The 20409-nt window shown below is 44.4% G+C and overlaps 1 protein-coding gene across 7 annotated transcripts in view; it reads left to right on the top strand.

Moving 5' to 3' along the window:
- LOC139415024 (collagen alpha-1(XII) chain-like) overlaps positions 1-20409 on the top strand; it is a 105193-nt gene that overhangs the window by 30921 nt on the left and 53863 nt on the right. For all 7 annotated transcript variants that reach the window (XM_071162770.1, XM_071162769.1, XM_071162767.1 and 4 more), the window contains exons 14-24: positions 1005-1274; positions 2708-2974; positions 3404-3596; positions 3713-3837; positions 9535-9684; positions 9856-9975; positions 10250-10414; positions 11767-11913; positions 12864-13006; positions 13914-14046; positions 17173-17309. In XM_071162770.1, coding sequence (XP_071018871.1) covers positions 1005-1274; positions 2708-2974; positions 3404-3596; positions 3713-3837; positions 9535-9684; positions 9856-9975; positions 10250-10414; positions 11767-11913; positions 12864-13006; positions 13914-14046; positions 17173-17309 — 1850 coding nt within the window. The remainder of the gene's footprint in view (positions 1-1004; positions 1275-2707; positions 2975-3403; positions 3597-3712; positions 3838-9534; positions 9685-9855; positions 9976-10249; positions 10415-11766; positions 11914-12863; positions 13007-13913; positions 14047-17172; positions 17310-20409) is intronic.

Here is a 20409-nt window from a genome sequence, read left to right as displayed (position 1 = left end):
GTGGAGCTTTAGTTTATTGGGAGTCTCCTATATGTCAGCTGGGCTCATATCTCACGGTGAGAGGCATGTTGGTAATCCTAGTTTAGCCCTCTGAAATGAAGGACATCAGGGTTCAAAAGGGATCCATTACCGCAGGTAGGGTAGCAAAATTCCAGGAACTTTCAATAAATTCCCTGGTTCTCCAGAAATCCTGTTCTGGATTTCCCGCTTCTTTCCTTCTGATTCCAGGAATCCTCCAACTGGGATTTCGGGAAAATCAGGGAATTTATTGAAAGTTCCCGGAATTTTGCAACCCTACCTGCAGGTACCTGACTCCATCTGTGAACCGAATGAATTAGTTGCATCACAGATTACTGTGTGGTCTCTCTGTCTGGGTAGATTACTGTGTGGTCTCTCTGTCTGGGTAGTTGTGTGTATCTGTGCTGCTCTCCTGCTCTCTAGTCTTTTTAACTATGACTAACTGTTCAACTATGTGTTTATGTGGATCCCCATTAGCTTTTGCCGAAGCAGCAGCTATTCTTCTTGGGGTCTGCAAACAACACAAAACATGACAAGTAACAAAACACTGATACACTGATAGACAAGAAAAGTCACACACATTTCGAATACAACAATGTACAAACAATGCAACATAAAAATTATACAAACTATGCTGTCCGCTGGACACAGTTTCAATAGTTTCCATTTTGAATAATCCAATCAGTCCAGATGCTGTCAGACAAATGTCTTCTGAGCTACAGCAGGGGTGTGGGGATCAGTCAGAAGCACTGATAACTACGTATGTTGTTTGCAGAAGTGCATACGATTTTTGGTTCTGAGTACCCTTTTTACTTGTTTACACAAGAGGATTTAGTGTTGAACGCATTCTTTTCCTTTACTGAGCAGTGTTGATCCAGATAGTGTGTTGGCACGTTGATTGATTATCAGCAACCAATCACTGTATTCTGTATCCTTTCCCAAATTCTTACCCAGAAATCAAATGTTTTCCTCCATGTTTGTTTCAGAACTGGGCTCCCCCAGGGACCTTGTCACCAGCGACGTGACGGACACCAGTTTCGCTGCGTCTTGGACGGCTGCCCTTGGGAACGTGAAGATGTACAGCATCCGCTGGAAGTCCATGTACAGTGACGAGTCAGGGGAGAAGATGGTCCCTGGAGACGTCACCAACACCGTGCTGGAGGGCCTTACCCCTGAGACCCTCTACCAGGTGTCTGTCCTGGCCTCCTATGGCAGAGGAGATGGAAGCCCGCTGACTGGACAGGAGACCACTGATGGTACTACTGTTTATTACACGTCATCCTCTGTTCGTAATGTAATCCACAGGATTACTCAAAATGACAAGCGTAATCTGATTACTTCCTTGGTTAGCCAGCATCTACCTCGTCATTTTATGCTGAAGACCAATCAGTACACTCTCCAACTCTGCTCGCCCAACCCCTCAGAATCCTTGGGAAAGTGCTGGCTCAACATCCTGCTTCCTTTCTTCTTGATCTGTGCCACTGACTTAGTCTTGCAGGGAAACCTATGTGTTAGATTTCAGAGATGGACACAATGCTTTTGACTAAGACCCACATGTATCTGGTTGAAAGTAGTGCACTAAGTAGGGAATAGGGTGTTATTTGGGATGGAGACAATGTCTCATCACTGCTAGGGATTAACAATATCACTGAAGTGGTGTTGTTAGTTGCTGAGGTTTGGAGGTGTACTTGAATGGTTTTGTAGATCTGTAGAACAGTTTGAAACTATCTTCAGGCCATCACATCAATTTTCATGCAATGGCACTATGGTATACCAGTGCCAAAGGAAAAAACTTCTAAAAAATGAAAAAATCCCATCCAAGTGCTCATCATCATCACTCTCTGAAACCCTTTTATCTTGGTGTCGGGTATTGTGGAAAAAGGCCATTTCTAAGACTCCCTTTTATGCTGTGGTCTGCAGTGGAAAACTGGGGGTGGTGACAGTTATGATGCATTATGTGTTCTAAAATCCAAGATAACGTCACTTTTGTGGAGGGGATGTTTTAAATTTTTATAATGCATGTGTGCAGTGCATGGCGTAATATGTCCTGAATGCTGCCTGTTAGGGTGCATGGGAGAAGAATTTAAGACAGGCTCAAATTGACCACACATCCTCCTATCCTACTCATGCACACATGGGAAATCATATTGATGGAAATTTCCTCAAAATCTTGAGGAACCAGAGTGATGGTTTGAATAGACATGTAGATATGGAAAGCCATTTCGTTTATTGACTCTGGCAGGCCAAGTCAACCACATTTTGAACAGAATACATTCTTGAGAGATCCTCAGGAGGCCTCGCCTCTTTCAAATCTGTGCTTACCTCGCTACGTTCGCACAGCGGAACCAATGGATCTCCAGTAACAGTGTCACAGGTCCATTCAGGTCAAGCAACACATTGAGAAGTTGGAGGCCAATATCAGTCTGACATTCTTTCCTGGGATCATTAAGTGTTTGGAAGGATTGACTTTGGTTTGACTAGTCTGCTTGCAGAAATAGTGGAACAATCTGACCTTTTGACAACATAGTACATGGAGCTTAGCTCTATTCAGAATGGGAAAAGGGAAAGTTAAGATGACCAGATTTGGGGATAAGAGCCTAACTCTCTTTTAGATCGTTTTTCTCAGCATCCTCGCTACGTATCGAAGGGTAGATGTTTTATGAAATATTGCCCTCCTCTCTGTCCTTAGTGTCTGCTGCTGCTGAGGCACTTACTGTGTCCGACGAGACTGAGCGAAGCATGAAGGTAAAGTGGATGGCCGCGCCGGGTAAAGTCATCAACTACAGAGTGACCTACACGCCCACCGCTGGGGGCAAAGAGATAGTCGCTAGGGTTCCCGGCACCTCCACCTCCACCGTGCTGAAGCGCCTGACGCCCATGACCACCTATGGCATCAAGGTGCACCCCATTTACAAGCGGGGAGAAGGAAAAGCAAGGCAAGGAGTAGGAACGACACGTACGTTGGTGCATAATTCAACCCCATGATATGAGACACAGTAGGACACACTATGGGAGTATTGTAGGTGGAGAAGGTGTCTTTTCACTAACAAAACCTCAGACACTTGGTTAATACAGAGAGCTTACCACTAACACATGGCATACCATTGGGTTCTAAGACACTGGAACTCCCTGTATAGTGCACTACTTTTGACCAGAGCCCTATGGGCCCTGGTAAATAGTAGTGTACTATAAAGGAAATAAGGTGCAATTTTGGACGTAGGCTAGGACTTAAGACTTGTATTATGGACTAATGAGAAACTGACTGGAATGTGTGTTGGCTGATCTCAATGAAAAAAGACTAGTGTTGCCAAAGTTGAAGTTATTACGTTATTACTTTTCTCCCATGAATTTGAACTGATTTTCCTATTTGTCTGTCATCTTGTAGTGTCACCTTACAAAGCTCCCAGAAACCTACAGACTTCAGAGCCCGGCAAGAACAGTTTCAGAGTCTCCTGGGACCCAGCTCCAGGAGATGTTCGTGGCTACAAGGTCACCTTCCACCCCAGTGGCAATGATATCGACCTGGGAGAGCTGCTGGTTGGGCCCTATGACAACACTGTGGTGCTTGAGGAGCTCAGGTGAGACACAGGAAGTTCTATCTTCAGACAGAAAGTTGATCTGCCATTCTTAGACGGTTACATAGGACATTGTGAGGATAAAAGTAACTTTAAATCTCATCTCTCCATCTCATCAGGGCCGGAACAAAGTACTCTGTGACTGTGTTTGGAATGTTTGATGGAGGCCACTCTGCAGCACTGGCTGGAGAGGAGAAGACTACCCTCTCCGACGCCCCCGATGTGCCATTGGAATCTTGGAACGGTAAAACCTTACAATACCATAACATAACTGACTATAATACACATATGTACAGACTTAGGATGTGTCCCAAATGACACCCTACTCCCCACATAGTGCACTACTTTTGACCAGAGCAGAGGACTATATCGGGATCAGGGAATAGGGGGCCATATGGGATGCAGCCATAGAACAGCCACAGAACAGCCACTCCGATAGACACACGGACCAAACCACAGACACACAGCGTCCCAGCCACAGCCCCCACCTCTGCTCCCACCCCATTAGAGCAGAGGAGGGGTCTTCCCACTGTGAGAGACATGGTACTAATTATCCCACTAGTGAATTATGTGTTTGTCTAAACTAATCAACATCACAACCATTAGAATAACACACCACATTATACATCCATTGATTATAATGAGTACTAATCATTTATAGCTGTTTGGCTTTAATGGGCTTTTCTGCCTCATATCATGTTAAGACTGTGATGGGGTGTATTGATAAGTGGGACATTGATATTTTCATGATTAACTACGGGTGTTTTGACCTCCTTTTTCTTGCTCCAGTGCCAGTGAAGGATTATTCAGGTTACACCCCCCCACCCACAAACGTTCAGCATGCCAAACCTATTACGTTGCTGATATTTCTCATCACCGTGCCCATTTGGCCCAGCAGCCATATTGTTTCATCCCTAATACTTCTTGACATGCAAAAGTTAATATTTCCCATTTTTACATCGCATAAAAAGTTAGTATAATGGAAAAAAGTTTCTCTGCTTGCAATTAGAGATGTTTTACAACCAGGAGATTACGCAGTGCCAACCGGGCTGCCGTGGAACAAAACTGCATGCGGCTAGGAAAATGTTATGTTTCTCATATAAGACCCCAGAGAGAAAGCTGGTGACCCTGGGCAGAAATTAGTGTCAGTAATGGGGAGCAGACACACTGACACACAGTAACAGACTTCCCACAGCACCAGTCGGAGCAGAGCAAGGGATGTTCCAGTCCACCATGCACCCAGACCAGACCTTGGATGCACACGCACACGCACACACACACACACACACACACACCATGGGCGTTCACCGCTGACACTAAAACTACTGCAGTAGTTTGGCCCTAGAGTTTAATAATGACCAAGCTAGTGTGGTTATAGGGTGGAATTATTCTTTTTTTCTCCCGGCTCAGAGGGTGGAATAGCCCTCGTGGTACTGATATATGTATCCATAGTGACTGTATGTGGTAGAGCCAATTAGAACTAGGATGAAACCAGTGGTGGAAAAAGTATCCAATTGTCATACTTGAGTAAAAGATACATTAATAGAAAATGACTCAAGTAAAAGTGGCCCAGTAAAATACTACTTGAGTAAAAGTCTAAAAGTATTTGGTTTTAAATATGCTTTATTATCAAAAGTAAATGTAATTGCTAAAATATACAAAAATAAAATCTAAGTATATTCCTTATATTAAGCAAACCAGGCCGAACAATTTTTTAGATTTTTTAATAATTTGCTGATAGATGGGGGCACACTCCAACGCTCAAACAAAGCATTTGTGTTTAGTGAGTCTGCCAGATCAGAGGCAGTAGGGATGTCCAGGGATGTTCTCTGTTTAGTGAGTCTGCCAGATCAGAGGCAGTAGGGATGTCCAGGGATGTTCTCTGTTTAGTGAGTCTGCCAGATCAGAGGCAGTAGGGATGTCCAGGGATGTTCTCTGTTTAGTGAGTCCTCCAGATCAGAGGCAGTAGGGATGTCCAGGGATGTTCTCTGTTTAGTGAGTCTGCCAGATCAGAGGCAGTAGGGATGACCAGGGATGTTCTCTGTTTAGTGAGTCTGCCAGATCAGAGGCAGTAGGGATGTCCAGGGATGTTCTCTGTTTAGTGAGTCTGCCAGATCAGAGGCAGTAGGGATGTCCAGGGATGTTCTCTGTTTAGTGAGTCTGCCAGATCAGAGGCAGTAAGGATGTCCAGGGATGTTCTCTGTTTAGTGAGTCTGCCAGATCAGAGGCAGTAGGGATGTCCAGGGATGTTCTCTGTTTAGTGAGTCTGCCAGATCAGAGGCAGTAGGGATGTCCAGGGATGTTCTCTTGATAAGTGTGTGAATTGGAACATTTTTCTTTCCTGCTAAGCATTGAAAATGTAATGTGTCAGGGAAAATGGATGGAGTAAAAAGTACATTATTTTCTTTAGAATGTAGTGAAGTAAAAGTAAAAGTTGTAGAACATATAAATAGTGAAGTACAGATACCCCCCAAAAACGACTTAAATATTTTTACTTAAGTACTTTACACCACTGGATGACACTATAGAAAGACTACAGAATGAATCACTCCTTTAAATGACCACATACTAGCCAGTCAACATAGATAGATTCATCTATTTGCTTTATGTATTTGCTTAATGTGACACTGTATCCTGTGATGCATTCTAAACAACAAAGTCAGTGTCATCTGTTTTTTATCAGATGCCTCTCAGACAGTGTACACTGTCTCAGTTGATGACATGTGGTTTTGTTGATGAATGTCTCTGAAACTTACACTACCGGTCCAAAGTCTTAGAACACCTTCTCATTCAAGGGTTTTTCTTTATTATTTTCTATTATTTTCTACATTGTAAAATAATAGTGAAGACATCAACATTAAGAAATAGCACATATAATTCTAAACGTGGATTTTATATTTGAGATTCTTCAAATAGTCATCCTTTGCCTTGATGACAGCGTTGCACACTCTAGGCATGCTCTCAACCAGCTTCAACTGGAATAATTTTCCAACAGTCTTGAAGGAGTTCCAACATATACTGAGCACTTGTTGGCTGCTTTTCCTTCACTCTGCGGTCTGACTCATCCCAAACCATCTCAATTTGGTTGAGGTCGGGGGATTGTGGAAGCCAGGTCATCTGATGCAGCACTCCATCTCTCTCCTTCTTGGTAAAATAGCCCTTACACAGCCTGGAAGTGTGTTGGGTCATAGTCCCACTAAGCGCAAACCAGATGGGATGGTGTATCGCTGCAGAATGCTGTGGTAGCCATGCTGGTTAAGTGTGCCTTGAATTGTAAATAAATCACAGACAGTGTCACCAGCAAAGAACCCCCACACTATAACACCTCATCCTCCATGCTTTACACTGGGAAATTAACATGTGGAGATCATCCGTTCACCCACACCGCGTCTCACAAAGACACAGCGGTTGGAACCAAAAATCTCTAATTTGACCTCCAGAGCAAAGGACAAACTTCCACCGGTCTAATGTCCATTCAATCAAATGTATTTATAAAGCCCTTTTTACATCAACTGATGTCACAAAGTCTACAGAAACCCAGCCTAAAACCCCAATCAGCAAGCAATGCAGATGTAGAAGCACGGTGGCTAGGAAAAACTCCCTATAAAGGCAGGAACCTAGGAAGAAACCTAGAGAGGAACCAGGCTCTGAGGGGTGGCCAGTCCTCTTGTGGCTGTGCCGGGTGGAGATTATAACACAACATGGCCAAGATGTTCAAACGTTCAAAGATGACCAGCAGGGTCAAATAATAATCACAGTGGTTGTAGAGGGTGCAACAGGTCAGCACCTCAGGAGTAAATGTCAGTTGGCTTTTCATAGCCGAGCATTCAGAGTTAGAGACAGCAGGAGCGGTAGAGAGAGAGAGTCGAAAACAGCAGGTCCGCGAAAAGGTAGCATGCCCGGTGAACAGTGCAGGGTTCTATAGCCGCAGGTCAAACAGTTGAAACTGGAGCAGCAGCACGACCAGTTGGACAAGGGACAGCAAGGAATCATCAGGCCAGGTAATCCTGGGGCATGGTCCTAGGGCTCAGGTCCTCCGAGAGAAGAGAAAGAGAAAAAGAAAGAGAGAGAATTAAAAGCAGCATACTTAAATTCACACAGGACACCGGATAAGACAGGAGAAGTACTCCAGATATCACAGACTGACCCTAGCCCCCCTACACATAAACTATTGCAGCATAATTACTGGAGGCTGAGAAAGGACGGGTCAGAAGACACTGTGACCCCATCTGACTATACCCCGGACAGGGCCAACCAGGCCCATTGCTTGTGTTTCTTGGCCTAATCAAGTCTCTTCTTCTTATTGGTGTCCTTTAGTAGTGGTTTCTTTGCAGCAATTCGACCACGAAGGCCTGATTCACGCAGTCTCCTCTGAACAATTGATGTTAAGATGTGTCTGTTACTTGAACTCTGTGAAGCATTTATTTGGGCTGCAATTTCTGACGCTGGTAACTCTAATGAACTTTTCCTCTGCAGCAGAGGTAACTCTGGCGGTCATCATGCGAGCTAGTTTCATCATTGCGCTTGATGGTTTTTGCGGACTTCACTTGAAGAAACGCTCAAAGTTCTTGATATGTTCCGTATTGACTGACCTTCATGTCTTCAAGTATGGACTGTTTCTTGGTTATTTGAGCTGTTCTTGACATAATATGGACTTGGTCTTTTACCAAATAGGTATCTTCTGTATACCCCCCTACCTTGTCACATCACAACTGATTGGCTCAAACACATTAAGAAGGAAAGAAATTCCACAAATTAGCTTTTTAAAAGGCACTCCTGTTAATTGAAATGCATTCCAGGTGACTACCTCATGAAGCTGGTTGAGAGAATGCCAAGAGTGTGCAAAGCTGTCATCAAGGCAAAGGGTTTCTATTTGAAGTATCTCAAATATAACATATATTTAGATTTATTTAACACTTTTTTGGTTACTACATGATTACATATGTGTTATTTCATAGTTTTGATGTCTTCCCTATTATTCTACATGTAGAATAGTAGAAATAAAGAAAAACCCTTGAATGAGTAGGTGTTCTGAAACTTTTGACCAGTAGTGTACATTAAGCTTACGGAAAAGTGCTTGTTTACTAGTGTTATAACTCAAACACACTGGTCCATTATATAATCAGATATACATTTTACAAGGGCGATCCCCCACACGTCGTTAAGCATCTATTTTTCCATGTTTCAATAAAGAAAAGTGGGTAAATAATTGTTTTCTCTTCTAACCTTTTTTCAATTCACAGACACCGTGGCAGATTGCATAGCTCGGTGTCCAAACGACTCCGTGCATCTGGGTCTTTTTGCTCGGCTGCAGGACGAGCAAGCATCCACCCCCTTTCACCCCCACAGGTGTCTGGTGTAGCAAATAGCGAGCACAGCAGGAATTTGCAGTAACTCTGGGAAAGAGGAGTCTGTCGTATATCATCTGTCAGCAGGGTCGGTCTAGTTGTTCAGGGCAGGGGACAAACCCAATGACTGCCCAACATACAGTACATCAAGAAGGCTGCAGGCCACAAAAAGGCCTTGAGAATGTACAACAGGATTGAAAACAGAAGAAGAAAAAGACCAGAAGAAGTCAAAAAAGAACAAGACCCAAGGGGAAAACAAGAGTTCATCCCCTCTTCAAGAGAAGAGAAACAAACTGCTGCAAAACGAGTTGTAGCAAAACATGTTATTGTAGATAAAAACGTTCAATGTTAGTGTGTTATTGGGATTTTGGTGATGTCTTTCTGCTTGTTGTTCATCTCTGTGTTTGTTGTGCATATTTTGTTTGTGCATGTCTGTCTGAAAGTGTTTATATTATTCTGTTGTTCTTTGGCACTCTTCTCGCCCCTTCTGACACACATCCTCTCATTTATCACACTACATGGACTGTACACATCCGATGGGTGTCCATGGTATCAGGACTCCCTCTCACGGCCCTCTCCTCCACTCCTTACAGAGGCCAAGTGTAAGAGCCAGGCCAAGGCTGACATCATCCTGCTGGTCGATGGCTCATGGAGTATTGGCCGTCTCAACTTCAAAACCATCCGAGCCTTCATCGCTCGCATCGTTGGTGTCTTTGACATCAGCCCTGAGAGAGTCATGATCGGTAATCTTTCTTTTGATCAAATCCCATTGGTGATGTGTAATGTGGCATAGGTTCATCACCCAGCCCATTCTCTTTAAGTTTGGTCTGGACTTGGTACTGGAAATGGAAATGCATATTGGATTCTGCTCAATCACGCTGGTGTCATACTGTGGTTGTATTTGTTCTCTCCAGGTATGGTTCAGTACAGTGGAGACCCCAAGACTGAGTGGCATCTGAATGCCCACCCAACCCGTGACGGGCTGCTCAAAGCTGTGGCTGACCTGCCCTACAAAGGGGGAAACACCATGACAGGTGACATATCATGAAATAAAGGGCCAACTGCAAACTGTCATCTTTTTAACTTAAAGATGCACTCTCAAACTTTTGTCTAATTTCAGCCAGTAGTACTACGTCATTCATTGCGTATGATATGTTATGTCCTTTTTGTTTTTGCGATTCGTATGATATGTTACGAATCCAATTCGGACTATATTTTGTGGATTTGTGGTGCTTAAGATCCTGGAGTGCATCTGTAACTGAAGTCAACTTAACGTAACATGAAACGTTCTCTCTAATGTCTCTGTAGGTATGGCCTTGAACTACATCCTCCAGAACAACTTCAAGCCCAACGTGGGACTGCGTAAAGACTCACGCAAGATCGGTGTGCTCATCACTGACGGCAAGTCGCAGGATGAGATTATCACCAACTCCCAGGTGCTGAGGGACGAAAACATCGAGCTCTACGCCATCGGTGAGTGACCCTCCTAGTGTATAACCGAACAACATTGCATGTTTCAGTTAACCATCAAAGTTTGTGACCATGACAAACAAGGCAACAGTAAACTTGTCATCCGCCAAGAATGATGCAGCGCCCCCTTTCGGCCAATCAGTGTAATTTTGCAAGTCGCATAATTCACCCATATTTAATTAAAATCGGGCCAGTGGTCTGAGATATTGTGTGTGACTAAATTGATTACTATAGTGCCCCCCTTGGGCCAATCAGTGTAATTTTGTAAATTCCGGATCTCTATGGTAAGCTGCATCATTCATCATTCACCCATTCACCGAAGCAGGTAGCCTAGTGGTTAGAGCGTTGGACTAGTAACCGAAAGGTTGCTAGATCAAATCCCTGAGCTGACAAGGTAAAAATCTGGCGTTCTGCCCCTGAACAAGGCAATTAACCCACTGTTCCTAGGCTGTCATTGAAAATAAGAATTTATTCTTAACTGACTTGCCTAGTTAAATAAAGGATAATAAAAATGTAAGTTAAAAATAAATTGAGCCAGTGGTGTCTGAGATATTGTGTGGGTAAACATATCCCTATGTGTGCCAAATTTCATCACTCAAACAGATCAAGAGATACTGTATAAACATGTGCGTATTATGATGCCACTGTGTGATCAATATGAATGTTCTTGCATAGGTTGAGTCTTGACATTGTTTGCAACATATGTACTGAATTTTGTTACAATATGAATTTCCTTGACTGATTTATATGCATTAATGTGCCAGATCCCAACCACATGAATGTTTATTGGTCAATAGCGGCCATGTTGTTTTAGGTAGTGGTCTGAAAATTATTCCGTTGACAGTTTCGTGCAGATTGGTCATATGGTGCTAGAGGAGGAGCGTTTGAAGTGTGTTTCACAAAATGTTAAATGCCTGCAATTCCATCATGGCGGACCTTAGGGGAGAGGGACCTATGTACGGAATTTCATGACAGGTCAAATGGGGTGAGGGGCGTTACCTTTCAGAGTTAGCATTTTCGATCGCTTGTTATAGCGCCACCATCTGGCCAATCAGTGTAATTTTGTAAATGCTAGATCACTATGGCAAGACGCATCATTCACCCATGTTTTGTCAAAATTGGGCTAGTGGTGTCTGACATATTGCGTGTGATGAATGTGCAAATGTATGCACTTACTAATGGACAGAGACAGATCCACAGTCCTCTCATCAATTTCATTGTGGGGGACAATGAAAATAGACATTTTATAATAAACAGATTTTTGTGTTGTGATTGTATCATAAACAAAGGACAGTTGAGTCTATTTTGTCATGATCTCAACAGAAGTAAATATTGTGGTGTTATGTGGTTTCTAGGTGTGAAGAACGCTGATGAGAATGAGTTGAGGTCCATTGCCTCAGACCCAGATGAGATTCACATGTACAATGTGAATGACTTCTCCTTTCTGCTGGATATAGTGGATGAGCTCACCATCAACCTCTGTAACAGTGTGAAGGGTCCAGGTAAGCCTTTATCTATCTCTCTCTCTCTCTCTCTCTCTCTCTCTCTCTCTCTCTCTCTCTCTCTCTCTCTTTTCAAATCACAGTAAGCTAGTTCTTTGTACTGTATTGTACTTGTACTGTATTGTACTTGGTACAGCATTTAGGGGTTTAGTGGTATTTCTAATCTAAGACAGCATCAGATGGCAAGGAAAATGCATTAAAAAGCCATTTAACCTCTAAGCCAGAAAAAGCTGTACTGATATCTCCCATCAGTTGAATACATGGATTAGCATAGCAGGTGGAGAATAGCAATAAGAACAGCATGATTTATGAGATGAGCCAATGAAAAGACAGAACAAATGCCAACACGTGTGGATATTGCCTCAAAACTGTCACTAGTTTGCCGAACACACTTGATAAATTTAGTTTATTGACTTAAGTTAGATAAGGTCCAACCAGTTGATGGAAACTTTCGTTTTTTGGACACACTCTTGTCCTTCAATCAAATTTATGAGGAGACAAAATAGTGATTTACTCCATGGGGATGGAAACTTTTTCACAAAAAAATATTTTTTTTAAATGGTGAAATATAGAAATGCAGGTTCGCATTTATTGTAATATATCTTGTCATAAAATCTGATTTTGAACCTAACCTTAACCCTAAACTTAGCCACCCTGCCAACCCTAATGCCTAACCCTAAACTTAAATTAAGACCAAAAAGCAAATGTTTGTTTTCATTAATTTTTATGATATAGACAATTTTGATTTTGCAGCTGGCCCAGCTACCGGAAATTGCTCAGTTCTGCCTCCAAGGCAAGATTCATGACAATAAATGTCAACTTGCTATATAAACTGCCCTAACAGCCCTGTGTCGGTGAGGCTGAGGTGAAAGGGACATATTTGTGGTTGGAGAATTGAGTGTGTGAAATATTTGACGTGTCGGCTCACATTCCCTCTGCTCTTCGACCAGGAGGAGGCATAGAGCCGCCTACTAACCTAGTGACTTCTGAGGTGACCCACCACTCGTTCCGTGCCACCTGGACAGGGCCCGAAGGTCCAGTGGAAAAGTATCGCATCGAATACATGTCCGTGGCGGGAGGAATCACTGAACAGGTATCCTATAGCCTATAGTACTGTACCTCCCCTCAACTCAATCACCTCACCTCTTCAAGGTCATAGCATTTTAAGAGCATCAGCTATTCATCGCCACACCTGGTTTGGATTTGACAGAGAATTGGCTGAATGATTCCTTTTGGTCTGAATTCCTTTCTCAGACCTCCATGGTTCATCTTGCCATGAGGTGATCTGGTTACTATGGCAACGGTCTAATTTTAGCCTGTTTATCCAGGAGTTTCTGGTGTAGGAACTGCCCTATATGCAGCCTCGCTGGAGATTTCACAGTTATCAAGTGTATCCAGTGTAAAAATGTTGCTTAAATCCACCTAGTTCCCATCTTCGATTAATTTATTGTGGATCTGATTCAGTCAGATTAAGCTCAAGTTATCTGGCGCTCTTCTCAGCATTGAGAAGTGGACTACAGTGGCTGAGGCAGACCTGCTTTCAGTTACACTTACTATAGCCTTCTGTCACTTATGTCCTCATAAATACAGGACTGGGTCTATTCCGTGCATTGTATTTTCATTGGCCCTGGTCAGGGTCTGGGTGGTTCTAGTGAGCCCCGTCTGAAAGCAAGACCAAAGACTTTTCGCTTTCAATTTGCTGATATGTGGTCCTTTCTTTTGGATATCCCTCTGAAACATAGAAGCGAGAGTACGTGTTCTAGAAGATGTCAGCTTTGTTTTGGGTTTCCTAAACGTGTGCCGTATTAGGAACATTTTATTTGGATCTGCTGTAATTACAATATTATCCCATGACGAATTTGAAACTCCTTGGCAGACAGCAGTACAGAGGGGTGACTTGAGGTCACCGTCTATCTTCTGGTCTACCTCCTGTTTAAAGTACTTAGATTTTGAGCTTGGGGTTTCCTGCGTAACGACCATGCCCTTTTCTCTCTCTTTAGATAATTGTCGATGGGACGGTCACCACTGTGGTCCTGACCAAGCTGACACCTCTGACCGAGTACGTGGTCAACGTTTTCTCCGTGACTGGAGAAGAGACCAGCGCAGAGCCGCTGAAGGGCACTGAAACCACCTGTAAGCGTTGCAGCTGTTCTGCTCCCTCTCCTCTTCTCCTCTTCTCCTTTCTGTTTGTCTTCCTCTTCGTCAGTTTCCTCACACAACCTCATCCCAATTACCCAGAGTAAACCTTGAAGTCACCTCCTATAAAGGTGTCCAGGTTCAGCCAATCCAATATCCTTATTTGGATGTCGAATTATGTAAGAAGAGCTACGGTGATAGACAGGAAGTGTACTGAGATGAGTTTCACAACGATGCTATTCGGTTGCTCTCAGGGGTACAGAGATGGTTAAAAGGAAACTTTAATGTGGAGATAGCAGCTCTGATGACTTCCACTCTTGTGGGAGCGCATCTGTTTCATTACGGTACACAATGCTGAAATAAACAACATCCCCTGCCAATCCATGCTCATTGAGCTATTTTAAATTGGTTAGACAGGGATGGAACTTGTTTATATTGCTCTTGTAGGCATATTAAACAAGGTCATTTACACAACCAGGGATATATTGGGTCTGATTGGTGGCAGTAAAGTGTTAAACAACAACAAGTTCCCATAGGGTTTCCCATTGGAAAATGCAGAAGTTTAGGTTCCTTATGGGGAGAATAACCATCATCCTCTCCTTCTTGGCTTCATTAAGAGTGTCTTAAGAAAACTGACATAATTCCACATGATGGTTAAGTACACAGGGCTTAGATTTTTATGGTGGACGTTATAAGATATTTCTCACTGTCATAAAGCATTGTTATTGTTTTGTAGGTCGCAACTTAGACACCGCAACAGTAGTGTTAGTTCACTTGTGGTTTTCTTTATTTGTCATTTTAAACTAGCACTGTGAGTAGGATCATCATGCTTCTGTCATAAACACAGAGGCTGGATGTGATGTGGGTGGCTGGGTTGTGTTGTGGAGGTCCGTAGACTAGTAGTTAGGTGGTAACTGTGGTTGAGGATGTCTACCCTAGTAGTTAGGTGGTAACTGTGGTTGAGGATGTCTCTACACTAGTAGTTAGGTGGTAACTGTGGTTGAGGATATCTACACTAGTAGTTAGGTGGTAACTGTGGTTGAGGATGTCTACACTAGTAGTTAGGTGGTAACTGTGGTTGAGGTTGTCTCTACACTAGTAGTTAGGTGGTAACTGTGGTTGAGGATGTCTACCCTAGTAGTTTAGTTAGGTGGTAACTGTGGTTGAGGATGTCTCTACACTAGTAGTTAGGTGGTAACTGTGGTTGAGGATGTCTACACTAGTAGTTAGGTGGTAACTGTGGTTGAGGATGTCTACACTAGTAGTTAGGTGGTAACTGTGGTTGAGGATGTCTCTACACTAGTAGTTAGGTGGTAACTGTGGTTGAGGATGTCTACCCTAGTAGTTAGGTGGTAACTGTGGTTGAGGATGTCTCCACACTAGTAGTTAGGTGGTAACTGTGGTTGAGGATGTCTACACTAGTAGTTAGGTGGTAACTGTGGTTGAGGATGTCTACACTAGTAGTTAGGTGGTAACTGTGGTTGAGGATGTCTACACTAGTAGTTAGGTGGTAACTGTGGTTGAGGATGTCTCTACACTAGTAGTTAGGTGGTAACTGTGGTTGAGGATGTCTACCCTAGTAGTTTAGTTAGGTGGTAACTGTGGTTGAGGATGTCTCTACACTAGTAGTTAGGTGGTAACTGTGGTTGAGGATGTCTACCCTAGTAGTTAGGTGGTAACTGTGGTTGAGGATGTCTACCCTAGTAGTTAGGTGGTAACTGTGGTTGAGGATGTCTACACTAGTAGTTAGGTGGTAACTGTGGTTGAGGATGTCTCTACACTAGTAGTTAGGTGGTAACTGTGGTTGAGGATGTCTACCCTAGTAGTTAGGTGGTAACTGTGGTTGAGGATGTCTCTACACTAGTAGTTAGGTGGTAACTGTGGTTGAGGATGTCTACACTAGTAGTTAGGTGGTAACTTTGGTTGAGGATGTCTACCCTAGTAGTTAGGTGGTAACTGTGGTTGAGGATGTCTCTACACTAGTAGTTAGGTGGTAACTGTGGTTGAGGATATCTACACTAGTAGTTAGGTGGTAACTGTGGTTGAGGATGTCTACACTAGTAGTTAGGTGGTAACTGTGGTTGAGGATGTCTACCCTAGTAGGTAGGTGGTAACTGTGGTTGAGGATGTCTCTACACTAGTAGTTAGGTGGTAACTGTGGTTGAGGATGTCTACACTAGTAGTTAGGTGGTAACTTTGGTTGAGGATGTCTACCCTAGTAGTTAGGTGGTAACTGTGGTTGAGGATGTCTCTACACTAGTAGTTAGGTGGTAACTGTGGTTGAGGATATCTACACTAGTAGTTAGGTGGTAACTGTGGTTGAGGATGTCTACACTAGTAGTTAGGTGGTAACTGTGGTTGAGGATGTCTACACTAGTAGTTAGGTGGTAACTGTGGTTGAGGATGTCTCTACATTAGTAGTTAGGTGGTAACTGTGGTTGAGGATGTCTCTACACTAGTAGTTAGGTGGTAATTGTGGTTGAGGATGTCTACACTAGTAGTTAGGTGGTAACTGTGGTTGAGGATGTCTCCACACTAGTAGTTAGGTGGTAACTGTGGTTGAGGATGTCTACACTAGTAGTTAGGTGGTAACTGTGGTTGAGGATGTCTACACTAGTAGTTAGGTGGTAACTGTGGTTGAGGATGTCTACACTAGTAGTTAGGTGGTAACTGTGGTTGAGGATGTCTCTACACTAGTAGTTAGGTGGTAACTGTGGTTGAGGATGTCTACACTAGTAGTTAGGTGGTAACTGTGGTTGAGGATGTCTCTACACTAGTAGTTAGGTGGTAACTGTGGTTGAGGATGTCTCTACACTAGTAGTTAGGTGATAACTGTGGTTGAGGATGTCTACACTAGTAGTTAGGTGGTAACTGTGGTTGAGGATGTCTCTACACTCCCCCTCTCTTTCTGTCTCTGTCTCTCGCTCTCTCTCTCTCTTTATCTCACTCTCTGTCACTCTTTCATTCTCTCTCTCTTTCTCTCCCTCTTTCTCTCCCTCTCTAAAACTGTTTTCCCTCACAACACCAATGGTTATAAGACCCACTCACTTTCATTCCCCTGCCCCCCTCTCACACTCTCCTTTCTCCCTCTCTTTCCTTTTCTCTGTCATTCTTCTTCCCCAGTACCCTTGCCACTATCGGGTAAGCTGCATATCACTGCTGTCACCCATAGCACCATGAAGCTCAGATGGGACGCCTCCCCGGGGAAAGTCCTCAAGTACATCATCACCTACAAGCCAGATGACGGAGAGCTCAAAGAGGTGACACTATCTAACGCCGAACATTTACAAACTGACGTCATTGGGAAAGTGTTAGTGAAGAACTCTGTTACTTCTGTGTGTGTCCCAAATGGCACCCAGTTCCCTCCAGAGTGCACTACTTTTGACCAGAGCCATATGGGCTATAATGTAGATTTCCGCCTAAATAGACATACCCAAAAGTAATTATTTATCATGAGAGGGCCATAAACAATACCTAGTAATGCTTACACCACCAGAAATATTAAAATCTCACCTTTCTAGTAAAAATAGTTATACATTTTTGAGGTGTAGTCACTTTTGAGGACAAGCTCACGTACACAGTACAAATATGATAAAAATATATATTTCCTTTTCAACAAAAGTGGGGATTAGGGTTTGAAATAATTGAAATGCTTTCTAAATATAGTAACAATCAAATTATAAACGACTTATCTAATATTTAACCTTTCTTAAATAATAAATAGATATGATCATACTTAGTGAGTGTACAAAATTGCCACCATTTCATGGTGACTGAGCATTTTCTGCCCAGCACCATTCACCATTCAAATCCCTGCTGACTCATTACAACTTCAGCTTTAAGCACGGGGTGCTGTGACCAAGAAAAGTGGTCTTGTTTAAATTCTATGAAATTATTCATAGTTTTTTCATGTTGAGAGCACTAAATCTATCTGAGAACATCAAAGTGAGATAATCACTTTCATATGTTTCATATGCATTATTGTAAGTGAAGCTGCAAGATTCATCACCAGGAGAGTTGGATCCTTTGTCTGGATAGGCCAGAAAATGTGACTTGTCGCTGCCTATGCTCACATACTGCATATCAGATGAGAGCGGAGAACGGCATGCGAAGCGGGACAACCAGCTGTCACAAAGTGCACAACAATTGATGTTGCGCCGTTCACTGAGCGCCCTGTACACAAAAATGTTGGTTGGAAATGGTCCAGAACCGCTCCAAGTCCTCTAAATAGGGGACAGAGTTTATTAAGGGAAAGTCACAAGTCATTGATGTCACAGGGTGTTATATTAGCTGCACATTCAGTGGACTGCGATCTTGACTCCATGGGCAGGCTTGGCCAGAACGACATGCTGAAAGAAGCATACTGGCACCCCAGCACCCCAGTACCTCAGCATCCCAGTAACTCAGCACCCCAGTATCCCAGTAACTCAGCACCCCAGTACCTCAGTACCCCAGTATCCCAGTAACTCAGCACCCCAGCACCCCAGTACCTCAGCACCCCAGTATCCTAGTACCTCAGCACCCCAGCACCCCAGTACCTCAGCACCCCAGTGTCCAAGTAACTCAGCACCCCAGCACCCCAGTACCTCAGCACCCCAGTATCCCAGTAACTCAGCACCCCAGCACCCCAGTACCTCAGCATCCCAGCACCCCAGTACCTCAGCACCCCAGTATCCCAGTACCTCAGCACCCCAGTATCCGAGTACCTCAGCATCCCAGCACCCCAGTATCCCAGTACCTCAGCACCCCAGTACCTCAGCATCCCAGCACCCTAGTATCCCAGTACCTCAGCACCCCAGTACCTCAGCACCCCAGTACCTCAGCATCCCAGCACCCCAGTACCTCAGCACCCCAGTATCCTAGTACCTCAGCACCCCAGTACCTCAGCACCCCAGTACTTCAGCATCCCAGCACCCCAGTACCTCAGCACCCCAGTATCCCAGTACCTCAGCACCCCAGTACCTCAGTACCTCAGCACCCCAGTACTTCAGCACCCCAGTACCTCAGCATCCCAGCACCCCAGTACCTCAGCACCCCAGTACCTCAGCACCCCAGTATCCCAGTACCTCAGTACCCCAGTTCCTCAGCATTCCAGCACCCCAGTACCTCAGCACCCCAGTATCCCAGTACCTCAGCACCCCAGTACCTCAGTACCTCAGCACCCCAGTACCTCAGCACCCCAGTACCTCAGCATCCCAGCACCCCAGTACCTCAGCACCCCAGTACCTCAGCACCCCAGTATCCCAGTACCTCAGCACCCCAGCACCCCAGTACCTCAGCACCCCAGTATCCCAGTACCTCAGCACCCCAGTACCTCAGCATCCCAGCATCCCAGTACCTCAGCACCCCAGTACCTCAGCACCCCAGTATCCCAGTACCTCAGCACCCCAGCACCCCAGTACCTCAGCACCCCAGTATCCCAGTACCTCAGCACCCCAGTTCCTCAGCCTCCCAGCACCCCAGTACCTCAGCACCCCAGTACCTCAGCACCCCAGTATCCCAGTACCTCAGCACCCCAGCACCCCAGTACCTCAGCACCCCAGTATCCCAGTACCTCAGCACCCCAGTTCCTCAGCACCCCAGTACCTCAGAACCCCAGCACCCAAGTACCTCAGAACCCCAGTACCTCAGCACCCCAGTACCCCAGCACCCCAGTGTCCCCGTTCCCCAGTACTTCAGCACCCCAGCATCCCAGCATCTCAGCACCTCAGCATCCCAGCACCCCAGCATCCCAGTACCCCAGCACTTCAAAGATACTGGATACTGGATACATCTCTACCACAGGAGTACTGGATGCATCTCTACCACAGGAGTACTGGATGCATCTCTACCACAGGAGTACTGAATACATCTCTACCACAGGAGTACTGGATACATCTCCACCACAGGAGTACTGAATACATCTCTACCACAGGAGTACTGGATACATCTCCACCACAGGAGTACTGGATACATCTCTACCACAGGAGTACTGAATACATCTCTACCACAGGAGTACTGGATACATCTCCACCACAGGAGTACTGGATACATCTCTACCACAGGAGTACTGAATACATCTCTACCACAGGAGTACTGGATACATCTCCACCACAGGAGTACTGGATACATCTCTACCACAGGAGTACTGAATACATCTCTACCACAGGAGTACTGAATACATCTCCACCACAGGAGGTTGGTGGCACCTTAATTGGGGAGGATGGGCTCATGTTATTGGCTGGAGCGGAATTAGTGGAATGATATCAAATACATCAAACACATGGTTTCCATTATTATGAGCGTCCTCCCCTCAGCAGCCTCCACTGATCCCTACCCAGATCCTCTCATGGAGCATCTGCAGAGTGCTGTCTCCAAAAG

This window comes from Oncorhynchus clarkii, chromosome 8, assembly GCF_045791955.1.
Source record: "Oncorhynchus clarkii lewisi isolate Uvic-CL-2024 chromosome 8, UVic_Ocla_1.0, whole genome shotgun sequence".
NCBI classification, from domain to species: domain Eukaryota; kingdom Metazoa; phylum Chordata; class Actinopteri; order Salmoniformes; family Salmonidae; genus Oncorhynchus; species Oncorhynchus clarkii.
The sequence above is the reverse complement of the archived record's forward strand: the minus strand, read 5'-3'. Positions and strand labels throughout refer to the sequence as shown.